Source organism: Marmota marmota, unplaced genomic scaffold (genome assembly GCF_001458135.2).
Source record: "Marmota marmota marmota unplaced genomic scaffold, marMar, whole genome shotgun sequence".
Lineage (NCBI taxonomy): Eukaryota > Metazoa > Chordata > Mammalia > Rodentia > Sciuridae > Marmota > Marmota marmota.
In genome coordinates this window covers 40959218-40972408 of record NW_026000026.1, presented here as the reverse complement: position 1 = coordinate 40972408, position 13191 = coordinate 40959218, and the positions used below count along the sequence as shown (strand labels likewise).

Here is a 13191-nt window from a genome sequence, read left to right as displayed (position 1 = left end):
TCTGCTTTTCTGAGCTCCCACCAGAATTGCCCATTAAGTTCTCTTTACAACATTCTAAGGCTTCTCTAACCTGTATCTCCGAACTTTTCCAAACTCCCCCTGCCGTCCACATCCAGGGGTTTCTGAATGACAGTTTATTCATGGTTACGCCCTCACTTCTCAGGGCCAATTTCTGTGTGTGTTAGGTTTTCATCAGTGTGACCAAAACACCTGACATGACCAACTTAAAGGAGAAAAAGTTTATTTTGGCTCACAGTTTCAGAAGTTCAGTCCATGGTTGGTGCACTACTGCTTTTGACCTGAAGTGATACAGAATGCCATGGTAGAAGGGCAGCAGTGGAGGAAAGCTGTTTGTGTCATGTTGGCCATGAGGCAGAGAGGGGAAGGGGGGGGAGAGAGAGAGAGAGAGAGAGAGAGGTGTGTGTGTGTGTGTGTGTGTGTGTGTGTGTAGGGGCTGCAAGGAATATGAACACTTCTAGGACGCTTCCTCTGCCCAGTGACCTACCACAAACTTCTGCCATGATGTTCTGCCTCACCTTGGGCCCAGAGTAATAGAGTTGTCCATGGAATGAACCTCTGAAATCATGAGCCAGAATAAACCTTTCCTTTTCTAAGTTGGTCTTGTCAGGTATTTTTGGTCACAGCAATGTAAAGCTAACTCAGCAAACATAGATAAGTCTATTTAAAGATTAATTCATTGATGCCTAGATATACCTATAGATATGTTGATATAACGTGGGTGTATCTTTACATATAAGTGTAGATATAGATCCAGATCTAAAGTTGTAGGTATAGATAACCTGTAGGAGTGTGTGTGTTTCACACATCAGTATATCCCTAATTTAGTAGCTGACAATTAGCAGATGCTCTTTAGCCATTGGTCGAGTGAATCATAGAAGAGGCCAACTGAGGAATGAGGGAGTTATGTCTCATTATTTGTCCTTTTGAGGAATCACAAAATGCACACAGCAGAATAGACATGTTGGTTGTTTGGAGAATACAGACTTATGGCTCAATCCTGGATGCAGAATACCTGGGAGTTTAAAGCAAAACAAAAACAAAAAACAACCTTTTCCCCAGTCCCTTTCCTTGAGGTACTCATTTAAAGGACCAGGGATGGGCTTTGGCATAGTACTTTTTGAAAGCTCCTTGGAAAATCCACTGGTCTAGCAGGAGAAACTAGCGAGGTATGGACATAAAGTCACTGGTTTATGTGTAACTAAGATCCAAGTAATTAGGCCAGAAGCTGTGGTCAATGCAGAGGAAAGGGCCTCAGTGGATCAGAACAGAGTCCAATTGTTTCCTGAGGGAGGGGAAGGAAAGATCAGATTGGGAACAGGAGAGCTACTTTTTTCCCTGGAGCAAAGGCTGGGAAATAGAGATGAGCTTGCATATTTTGGTAGGTGAGAAATAAGAGCAGGTCAGCTTTTAGACCAGAGTTAAAGGCCATTGTTATACTGATGCCTTCTGGGATACAACATTTCATTTAAAAGAATCTTTCATTTACTGTCTATATGGTAAAATTTCTACTACATAGGAAATGCCCTTGTAGAACTGTCTGATGAACCCTTCTAGATATTTTCAGCTTCCATTTAGGTCAAATATACTAAAGTACTTGTGATCATAAGATCTTGCTCTACTTAAAAAGTCTAGTTAAATATTAATGTGAGGAAATTTGCTCCTGCATATTTTCACACATAATTTCTTTAATTGGTATTATGTATTTTGCATAATTTAAATACCGACATCTGGATGATTTGCTCAGCAAAGAGGACTGTTTCATCAAAAAGATCTACACAGCATCTTTTCTGAACTGCATGCCAACAGTTAGCGTGTAGTGTTTAAATAAAGAATGATGTTTTTGCAGTGAGAACTCTAGTGGAAATTTAACTGCCCCAAGAGTTTCTGTTCATTAAAAGGACAATATTAATTATATTTACTGGTTGGGGGCTGACTTCCAGTATGCCAGGAATTTTGGTTTGTTAGTACCATAGGGTATGTGGGAGCCAGATCATTCTCTTCCCAGTTTTGCCCTTGTGAATCTTAGTTACCTTCTGTCAAATGTGCTTCTTTTTACCATAGGCATGATAATTATGAGTTGTTTCAAAGCTATAGAAAAAGCAAGCCTTTTGCATTCCTAGTTCAATTTCTATGATACAGTTGGTGCTGATCCTATATCAACTTAGCAATGCTAGCTACACATTTTTCTAGACACATTAAATTGGGATGCTAGTCATTGAGAATCAAATGTTAACATTTAAGCAAGTTTCCCTTATTAGATTCTAACTTTGGCTATTTTAACTATTGTTTTGAGGTTTAAGAGCTGCTTTTGCCTGGTAAGGAGAATGAAAACAGGACTGATAGAGAGAGTCTTGGCCACTTACTGAAACAGACTGTTCTGTGGTTTGTTCCTCACTGACCACATCCTGATCGGTCTTCCCTGGGCTGAAATGTTGATCTAGACCCACTTTTTGCTTTCTGGAGGGGCAGGCAGACAGTAAATCATTGTATGAGATAATTTTGATAGCCTTGAGTGCTCTGAAAATAGTGAACCATGTAGAATATAGAGTGTGCCTGGGAATAGAGGTGGGTCCCTGCAAAGGAGGTAAACATCATCTGAGTAAGGATCTCATTCATCTCTCTCACTGGTGTCTCTGATCCCTAAGAGAAGAGGCAGTGTGTGTGAAAAGAGCAGATTAACAAGAAGGACAAGCCACAGGGAGCTGGGGTCAGGGGAATCGCCCAGGTAAACAGAACTACACTTGGAGGTGGGCCTCACAATATGAATGAGGAGCCTCTGTGTCTGGAGCATTGTAAGGCATGTGGAGGGAGGATGAGGTCGGAGGGGTGGGTGGGGAAAAATTAAGTGAGATGTGGAGGCCATCTTAATTCTAAATGCATTGGGAAACCACTATAGGGTTTTACCTCTGGTCTCTTGAGGTTTTGAAAAGATGTCTCTGGCTGCCATATAGTGAGTAGATTGTAGGGTAACAAGAGAAGAAGCAGAAAGATCAGTAGAGATTCCAGGTAGAAGAGGGAGCTAGCCGAGACCATCAGTAGAGACAGGAGGTTGTGGGTAATTCAGGCCACATCATGCAAATGGAGCCAGTCTGACTCACTGATGGTCTGGTTGTGTGGTTGGAGACTGAGAGAGAGGTAAAGGGTGACTCCAGGTTGACCCACTTGATTTTTGTTCTCTTTTTCAGCACATGGATTGCCTTCCCACCTGGGCCTTTTCCTTCCAAGAGCCTAGTTTTAATACAGGCTAATCCCTGGTGCATTTGTTCTTAACTTTCATAAACTGTTCTATTTCTTCTTCTTTATTTTAAAACATGATTATGATTCAAATGGTATAATTAACAAATCCTTTACTTGAAGAATCTTCATTTGAAGATTTGGATGCGATGCTTCTAAGCCTGAACCTTATAAGCTGAGTCTGGGGGGATTCTCAAGTGAAGGATTCTTCTCTATCAGCTTTACAGGGACATAGAACATGCCTGCAAATGCTATTTGTATTCACTCCATCATTCTCTATGGGGACATATCAAAAATTAAAAAGTTACTTCCTGCAGGATTATGAAGGGCACTCTATCTCTTTTCATTATGGCTTGCTCAGATTTCATGTAGAAAGCACTTTCATAGTCGAGGCAGTTGATTGCTTCGTTGACTTCTCAGTCTCAGTAATTTTGGCAACTATTTCATTTCTCTGTTAGGAGATAAAAGTCTTTCTATGTAGAAAATAATACATAAGAAACAATAGTTTTTGGGAAAATGCCAGCTTGTAATATGCTTTTAAGATTTCAGGCTAATTTTTTTCTTGTGACAAGAAAAGCATTTGTATATTATTTTTTAAAAGTAAGTTTTAGACAACAATTTCCAGTCAAATTAGTGTTTTGTTTTTTTTTCTTTAAAAACACTGTCTACTTACTGAGCTACATGGAAAGTATTGCAAGGAAATGTCAGGTTTTTTTTTCCCTAGCAATAAATCTCTTTTGCATGTATATCAGATTTTCTTGCAACTTTCCAATTTCCATATTTCTCATTAAGAGGAATAAAACAGTTGAAAATGCCTTTTCTTAAGGTCAGTAATTCTAAACTGTTTGTCACACAGTCCATCTACTTGCAGTGCCTCTTAAGCTCTTGCTTCCTTTCTAATACCGTTTCCCCTCTCCCTTTATTCCTATTCATCCTACACATCTTTGTCAGGTTCATCTTCTGACGACTCAGCCAACTTCCATTTTCAGAAGTCTCAGTAGTTTTCCAGTCTTTGAATCAAGTAGTAACCCATCTGCCTGGCTTTCCATACCATGGTTCCAGGTTTATCAGTTCAACTGGATGTCCAGTGGTTCTTTGTGTTTATGCTCATGTTTCCAGCCTCTATGTTTTTGCTTAAGAAATCTCCCACATCTCAAGCTCCCCCGTTTCCTTCCTTTTTTTGTAGCTTGTTGAAGATACTATTCTTGACTTCAGTGCTAAAGAGGCATTGGAGGCAACATTATAGATATTCAAGGAAAGGAATAAACAGTGATAAGTAGCAAAACGAACATATAAGCCTGCAGCAGTGACTATGAAATCATTAAGAGGAAGCAGATGAGGAAGGTCATGTGCTGGCCACTGAGGGAAAGGGGAGATTTAGATGTGATGCTTCTAAGCCTGCACCCCATAAGCTGAGTCTGGGGGGATTCTAACACCCTCCTCAGTGTCCTTAATCTTGGGAGGAACAATTTGATTTTCCTATTCTTATTGAGAAGGAATATCAGTGACTGATGGTGGATCCGGGACAAAGTGAAAGGCAGAATTGATGCTCTCTCGAAGCAATGCCTGGTGAAACAAAGGGAAGCTTGTGGACTTGCTTCCCTCTCTCTTCCCAAGTAGGAGGAAGGCACCTGGTCAGGGTATTTAACAACTTTGGTAAAAGAGGGCAGAGCCCAGATACTGAAATAAAGGCTTTACAGTTCCTTAGTTGAAATCCCCTAGCTCTCTGTTGTTGCATCTGGCTAGAGAAAAGTGGGTAGAACTCAGACTTACTCAGCCTTCTAACTGTGAAAGATCCTTTGTGACTGGACAAGGTTCCTGTGTTAGAGCATACGGGATTTTCTGGAAAGATATATCTAAGCATCTGCAAGGTAAAGAAAGAAGTAGTACCATAATAAACCTAACTGTAGCCATGGGTGAATGGATAGACTGAGAAAAAGAAAGGGAGGGAGGGAGGGAGAGAGAAAGGAAATACAGCATGCAAAAGACAGAAGATTCTAATCTCCATGAAAACAGATCTTAAAGGATAGTAGTTCCTTACAATTGTTTTATTCCATGGAACAAGTTAATGAGAAACATGAATTCAATAAACAAAGCAAGATGATAATAAAAAGCAGAATGAGATGAAAAAAGGCAGATTGCAGACTAAAGAAAGATTTTGAGGTCCAAAACAACATCATTATAGGACTAATAAATAAAATTAGGAACATGGAAGGAAAAGAGTAGATGCCACTGAAAATCAAGTTACTAAGAGAGTAAATGCTGTATAATGTCAGTGAAAACAAATGAAATGATCAAGATATTAGAGCAATCAGAAGCTAAAAGATATAAAGGACAAAGCATAATAGAAGAGTAATTGGTGTTACTAAAGTAGACAGTCAACAAATGAAACAGAATATGGAAAATAAAATAAGACAACTTTGTGAAATGAAAGAGTAAATAAAAAAACTGAATCTACAGATAAGGAGAAAGTGTTGTTTTCCAGGAAAATGTAGAGTACAAAATGTTCAACACAGATCTATCTGAACCAAGCTGTTGAATTTCAAGGATAAAGGAAAAATTCTTTAAACACCCAGGCAGAAAACCAAATTATCTGTCATAGACTAAAATTAGTCAGACTAGCTTAATATTTCCTTGAGTAGTATTCAATTTGTGAATCCACAGAGCCATGTCTTCAACATCTCAAGGGAAAGGAAATATGACCCAACATGTGGCTCCATGTTGACACAGCTGTGATGTCATTCAGGTGTCAAAGGAGGCAAATACTCCCAAACAGGTGCAAACTTGGGTAATGGTGCTTAAAATCATTGTATACACAGTGAATAGCTTGTGAAAAAGAAACATTTCATTGAAATACGACAAATATTTGAGTTTCTTTGCCATCTGTTAAATTTCAATAAAATCACATGCAATTTTTACTTAACTTAAAAGTAGCTCTGCTACAGGATAATTGTATTTTTTATAGAAGTCTTCCTGTCTGCTTGATATTTTCTCTCCCTCTGGTCATCATTCTGGGTGCTGATTTAACCCACTTGTGACTCCTCCCCCACTTTTGCTAAGTGATTTTTGCTCAGGGTTGCAGAAGTTAAATGCACTTTATAGATGTGAGTCATTGCTAGTTAGTGCAATATATATATATATATAATTTGCCATTGCATAAATTTCCACAGAAAGATTCCAACATTGAATTTCTGGGTGTTTTTACTAAAAAAAAAAAAAAATTTACACTTAAAAATCACTCATAATAGTACCAAGTAAATAGTACCTATTCAATGATTACTGTATGCCTGCAGCAGCTGTATTCACCAAATATACTCAGTGTGAGGAAATATAATTTCCACTTTTAGAGTTCTCTTAATTAAAGCAGAGCAGACTCATTGCCAATGTTTCCCAAGTTTTTTCAACTCAAATCTAGCTCTAAGGTGGGCTTCCCAAAAGGAAAAAATAAATATATAAGATAGGTTTTTATCTTGATGAGTTTTTTTTTTTGGTGGTTGTTGTTTTGTTTGGGGAATAGAACCCCAGACTTTATGCATGCTAAACATACATTCTTCCACTAAGCTACATGCCCAACCCAGTTAGTTTTCACTTACTCATTTATTCAAGAAAGTCATTGAGTTTTGTAAGGCAACAGTGCTAGATACTAAGGATATAGTTCTGATTAAAAGAATAATTGAGCAGGTAGAATCCTGCTCAATGCAATAATGGTCAGTGTTATTGTTTAAATATGAGGTGTCCCCCAAAAGCTCATGTGTGAGACAGCACAAGACTATTAGAGGTGAAATGATGAGATCATGAAAGGTGTAAACTAATTGGTGAATTAATGCATTGATGGATTAATTGGGCAGTAATTATAAGCTGGTAGGGTGTGGCTGGAGAAAGTAGGTCACTGGGTGTATTTTGGGGGTTTATATATTTTTTTCTTGGTAAGCAGAAATTTCTGTACTTCCTGATTGCCATGGCCTGGGCTGCTTTCCTCTACCATACCCTTCCACCATGATGTTCTGCCTCACTCTGGGCCCAGAGCAATGGAATTGACCAACCATGGACTGGAATGAAACAGTGAGGCAAAATAAACTTTTCCTCCACTATGTTGTTCTTATTAAGCATATTGGTCACAGTGGCACAAAAGATGACTAAAACGCGTAGTTATGGTGGTTACAAAGGATTCTCCTAGTGAGTCAAATTACCCCCAGAATCTAGGCAGCCCTGTTTGCAACTCACCACAGCCCCCAGAATGCAGCATAGGTGATTTTGTGTCAGCCCCAGCACTGGACAAATGTTTTATTTTTTTAATTTTTTTTATTAGTTGCTCAAAACATTACAATGATCTTGACATATCATACATTTGATTCAAATGGGGTATGTAATCTTATTTTTCCACGTGTACAGATTGCAGGATCACATTGGTTATACAGCCACGTTTACACATAGGGCCATACTAGTGTCTACTGTATTCTGCTACCCTTCCTATCCCCCCCTCCCCTCCCTTCCCCTCCCCTCTTTCTACCCAATCTACTGTGACACATTTCTCTCTCTCTCTTTTTTTTTCTTTCCCCTCACACCATCTTATATGTAATTTTGCATAACAGTGAGGGTCTCCTACCATCTTCTGTGCAATTCCCCTTCTCTCTCCCATTCCCATGCACCTCTCATCCCTATTTAATGGTAATCTTCTTCTCATGCTCTTCCTCCCTGCTCTGTTTTGAGTTCCCCCCCCTTATATCAAAGAAGACATTCTGCATTTGTTTTTTAGGGATTGGCTAGCTTCACTTAGCATAATTTGCTCTAATGCTATCCATTTCCCTGCAAATGCCATGATTTTGTTATTTTTTAGTGCTGAGTACTATTCCATTGTGTATAAATGCCACATTTTTTTTTATCCATTCATCTATTGAAGGGCATCTGGGTTGGTTCCACAGTCTAGCTATTGTGAATTGGACAAGTGTTTTAAATTCAGGGGTATTTTAACTGAATAGTGTCTGGAGGTAGAAGGAAAGGTGTTTTTTTTGGGGGGGGGATATACTGGGAATCTAACCCAGAGGCATTTAACCACTGAGCTACATCCCCAGTCCTTTTTATTTTTTGAGACAGGGTCTCACTAGTTGCTGAGGGTTTTGCTACATTACTGAGGCTGGCCTTGAACTTGTAATCCTCCTGCCTTAGCCTCTTAAGTTGCTGGGATTACAGGTGTGTGCCACCATGCTCCAGGATGAGTATATTATTTGCTAATGTAATGAACATAATATTTATGTTTTGACACTTCTAATCAGTCTATAGTGTCTTTTTTTATTCAATTAATTTTGGTTACTGAAAGCTTTGTCTCATTGCAAGATATGTGCAATTCCACGTATTTTCTTTCCTTCTTTCTTTCTTTGGGATCCAGCATGCCAGGAGTTGGGGACGGTGGCCAGCTCTACTATGCTAAGTATTCCATCTTATCCAAGAGGTGTTTCATAAATTATGTACAACAGTAGATGCCACTCAATAAATATTTTATACGTGATAGATATTTTTGTCTGAAATTACTTTTTCACTTGAGCAATGATTTAAACCTTCATTCTCAGTTTTATGAGGTGACACTTTTATAATATCTTGTAGTTGAATGCAGCTTGAATGTCATAGAGCTTTAGGGCAGCATTAATCATAAATTCATCTGCCCCCACTCTCAATCTTGAAAAATTTTCTCTTAATTCATGTTTTACCTATTATATGTCTGGAAGAGTGTGTGAGTATGTGCTTTATGTTTTTTTGTGTTTGTATCACATTGGGGATTGGTCAGAAAAAATAATGCTTTTGACCTAATGGCTCCGGAGTTATGGATTTGCAGTGCTTTTCAAAGTCTATGAAACTTACATCAAGGAAGAAAAAAAGTGTTTTTCAGTGGGGTTTTTTTTTTTTTTTTTTTTTTTTGGAACATTAAACTAAACGTGGATGTAGTCCAAAGCAATTTGTCTAGTTTGAGTAGGAACTGTTATAGTTTAAAATATTGCCTTTTTTTGTGGGGGGGAAGGGATGGTTTATTGTCCACTTTTTTTTTTTCAGAAGGAAAATACATATGCCTCTGGACCTATGAGAATAATCACTCTCCTTTTTATATGGACCTAGAAGCCTGAAAGAATTCATTGCCACAGGGCTACTTAGCTTGCGTGCACTATTCTAGTAGTTCAGAGAGACCAGACCTTCCAATAGGGGCATTGTTTCATAAAATGGAGCTGTGTGATTAAATTCTCTACTATAATATATATCTTTGAAAAAGAAATCACGTACTTCCCACTTTTGCTTGAATTTTATGGGCAGGAAGAAAAGCATGAATTCTACTGATGTCTGAGAGGTAGGAGTAGGGGTTGTTTTATGTAGAGTGCTCATTTTAGCCAAGATTTGCAGAGGCCTCAGGATAGTAAATCAAGGTTACTGAAGTCTCTGACCTCTGATCCTGAGCTTCTGAGCCATGGAATGAGAGCTGGCTGATAAGAGAAGTAATTGAAGAACAATGATACGCTTCATTTCCTTTTCTTGAATCTAAGTTATGCAGTGGTCATTTTCTCTGTATCTATTTAATGGTTGTTAAATTAAATTGCTTTCTTTCAAGTGGTGCTTTTTATGTGTGTATTTTTTTTAAACCATCTTTTTTTTTTTTGCCACTTCATTTCATCGCCTTCATTCTATTGACTCCAGGTCTGTGGGTGTGCATTTGAGACTTAAATATCTGTAGAGAGAAAGGCCTGAGGACCCTTTCTCTCTTCACTGCCCACTCCTAGAATCTCATAGGAGCTCCCTTGTCTGCAAGATTTGAGTTTTGCTTTGACACTGGCTTGAGAAGTTCTGACTCTTTTACCGAAGGAATGGCAGATTGCATGTTGTTTGAATATTTAAATGACACCAAAATATGTTATTCCATGCCAGGAATGTAAGGAATAGCAATTATGTTTTGTGCAGTTCTGAGATATAGAGATGAGCCTTGGTCATTGTTGTCCTATGGTGGGTGGCCAGGGAGAGGTTCACCAGAAATGTGCATGACCAGAAGCCCTGGTTGTTGATAGCTTGGAACATGCTCCTTTTTGCTCCATAGTCACTGAGCACACTGTCATGCTCTTAGGTGTGACTCAGTCTGAATTCATCAGAGTTCAACATCAAGACTGAAATTTTACCTTTGGTCTCTGGATTGTGTCTTCTTCCCAACTTGGACTTCCCTAAAAACCTGATTTTGGAAATCTTTTATTTTGGGCCAGTTGGGTTTGATGTTAAGATATGGTCCCTTCCCTGAGGGGTCACACTAGTAACATGCTCTGAATTCCATGGATCTATCCACTCATTCATTTGGCAAATATTAGTTGAGGAGTTTCTACATGTGTAATAATTGCTAAGAAGAGATACAAATCAGCATGTGGAAGGTGGGTACTTGCTGTTTTGTATGGGGCAATAGGTAAGGTGTCTTTGAGCAGAGTAGTGATGGGTCAAATTATGTATGTATCTAAGGAAGCACTTCTCAACTGGGGCCGATTTTGTCCCCCAGGGGGACATTTGGCAATGTCTGGTTTTTGGTTGTCACCACTTTGGGGGAGGGTGGTTTGTTACTAGCATTTAGTGGATAGTGGCCAGGGATTCTGCTAAATATCCACTAGTACATGAGAATAAAGAAATTATAAATGTCAATTTTGTGGAGATTAAGAGACCCTGCTCTCAGGGAAGAGAGGGATAGCAATGACAAAAGAAACTGTAGTCAAAAAAGCAGAAGTAAAAGTGTGATTCAAGCCTTAAGATGGGGCAGGCTGGCAAATTTGAGGAGCAGCAAAGAATCATGGCTCCTAGATACGAGTGAGCAAGGTGGGGAAGGGCAGTGATGGAAGACAAATGCAGGTTAGGGGGTGATGAGAGCATTTGAGTTTGTAAAACATTATGAAAACTTGGGCTTGTATCTCAGTGAAACTGGAGGTGACTTAAGGGATCTGAGCAAAGGAGTAACCTGCTTTGTTATCTCTTTGGCTCCTGGGTTATGCATATATTACAAGGGGTATAAGTGATGGCCTGGGTTGTTGCAGTAATGCAGATGAAATATGATGATTTGGGCCAGGGTGAAGTGGTGCAGGTGGTTTGGTATTACTAGATATGAAGCATATTTTGAAAATAGGAATCAATACTGTAGACATAGGGTTTAGAGAAAGAAAGAAAGCAAAGTAAAGCCCTGGTTTTTGGTTCAAGGTCGGCATTTACTGAGATGTGGTAGTCTACAGGTTTGTGTTGTATTTCTTATTGTGTTAAGTTTGAGCTGCCTGTTTGAAATCCCCACAGATGTATTGAATAGGAGATACACATACATAAGTACAGAATCTAAGGGAGAGATCTTCCTTGGCAGTTTTGAGAGTCTAGTATGTGGATGGCAGCTAGAGTCAAGAGTCAGGATGAGATAAAGGGTGTCAGTATAGGTAGAGGTCTAAAACCACCTCCTGGGTTCAAAAGAGAGAGTGGGAAGAACTTGGAGAGCCACATGTGTAAGGAAATTTGACTGGTGATTTTCTCTCATAGGGCATGGAGAAATTGGTGGTAGTTAGAGGGAAAGGTAGGACCAAGGGAGGTGATCAGGATAGTGGTTGTTGGTGGGAGAGCTATAGCAGATTTGTATGTGTGCGAGAATGATCCAGTAGGTGGGAGAAGTTGCTGATTCAGGAGACTGAGGTCACCTGTGGTACAGGGATACCTAATGCACAGGCAAGGGTTGCTCTCAAGAATATACATAGTTCACCATAGTAACTAGAGAGAAAAACATGCAGTTAAGGAAACTTCCAGAATTTAAGTAGTGCAAAGGTTCTGAAGAAGGAAGAAAGATTACTTTGTAGTAATCTTTCAGGGTGATCCTGAAATCTTTCCTAAGGAAAATGGGCTGTGAGATTGCCCTTGAAAAGTTATATATCACGTTATAAGCCTAATTAATTTTAAATTGAGCTTTTTATTTATATGTTTCAGGTTCACTTTGCTTACCACCTGCCAGGATTTCAACATGAAGTTTAAAGTCCATTTTTCTTGCAGTTTTTTAATAAGAAATAAGACATCAATTAACAACGTAAGGAATATGAAATATGATGTTCTCTTTCCCCAAAGTAACCTTTTCCTTTTCTCCCGATTTCAGGAACAAACTCTAGCGCTTAGGAAGGAGGGGATTGGAGTTGTTTTGGATTCTGAACTGCCTCATTTGATTGGCATTGATGATGACCTTCTGAGTACTGGAATCATCTTATATCACTTGAAGGTAGAAACTGCTTAAGTGGAACATTCTCATTTTGCTTCCAGTTTTCCCTTTAGACACTAGCAAGGTTTATTATAATGCTTTATGGCCATGAATACAGCTATTAAATTAAAGAATATACAACAAGTTCTTGAGCCCTTTAGGGAATTTCAGCAGTTCACTGGGATTCTCTGGTACTTGAAGTTCCCATGTTTATGTAGTTCTGAAGTTAAATGATGAGTCATTCATTTTGGCTTCTGCTTCAGAGAGTCAGGAAAAGGGAAGTGAGGAACAAAAAGGTAGAAAGAGGAAGAAAAGTTACAAGCTCCTATAATTGGGTTTGTTTTATATACAGTTTTCTGGTTCCTAGTTGTAATTATAAAATTGTGTGGCCCATTGTTGGACTTGGTTCCAAGGAGGTTAATCATGTCTGAATGGCAGAGTTCTATGTCAGAATCAATGGCTGTCTCTGTGATCTTGAATTTAATGCCCTCTTTAGGAGAATGGTACTGTACTTGAGTTTTGTGACCTACTCACGTACCATATCTTTAGATGTAAAGAAACCCCCTGGACACTGGAGGAGAAGCTCCCTAGATCAGGGACATTGATGAAATTGCTGATGCTAGCAAATTATTGATACATGCCAAGATGGAAGCCTAACCATTGCTAAGTTATCATTTTCTGGATCCCCCACTGCAGTATTGTTGCAGAGA

At 39.0% G+C, this 13191-nt stretch overlaps 1 protein-coding gene across 6 annotated transcripts in view; it reads left to right on the top strand.

Annotated features, from left to right (window-relative positions):
- Kif16b (kinesin family member 16B) overlaps positions 1 to 13191 on the top strand; it is a 302607-nt gene that overhangs the window by 124274 nt on the left and 165142 nt on the right. For all 6 annotated transcript variants that reach the window (XM_048811331.1, XM_048811330.1, XM_048811329.1 and 3 more), the window contains exon 13: positions 12383 to 12502. In XM_048811331.1, the coding sequence (XP_048667288.1) occupies positions 12383 to 12502 (120 nt within the window). The remainder of the gene's footprint in view (positions 1 to 12382; positions 12503 to 13191) is intronic.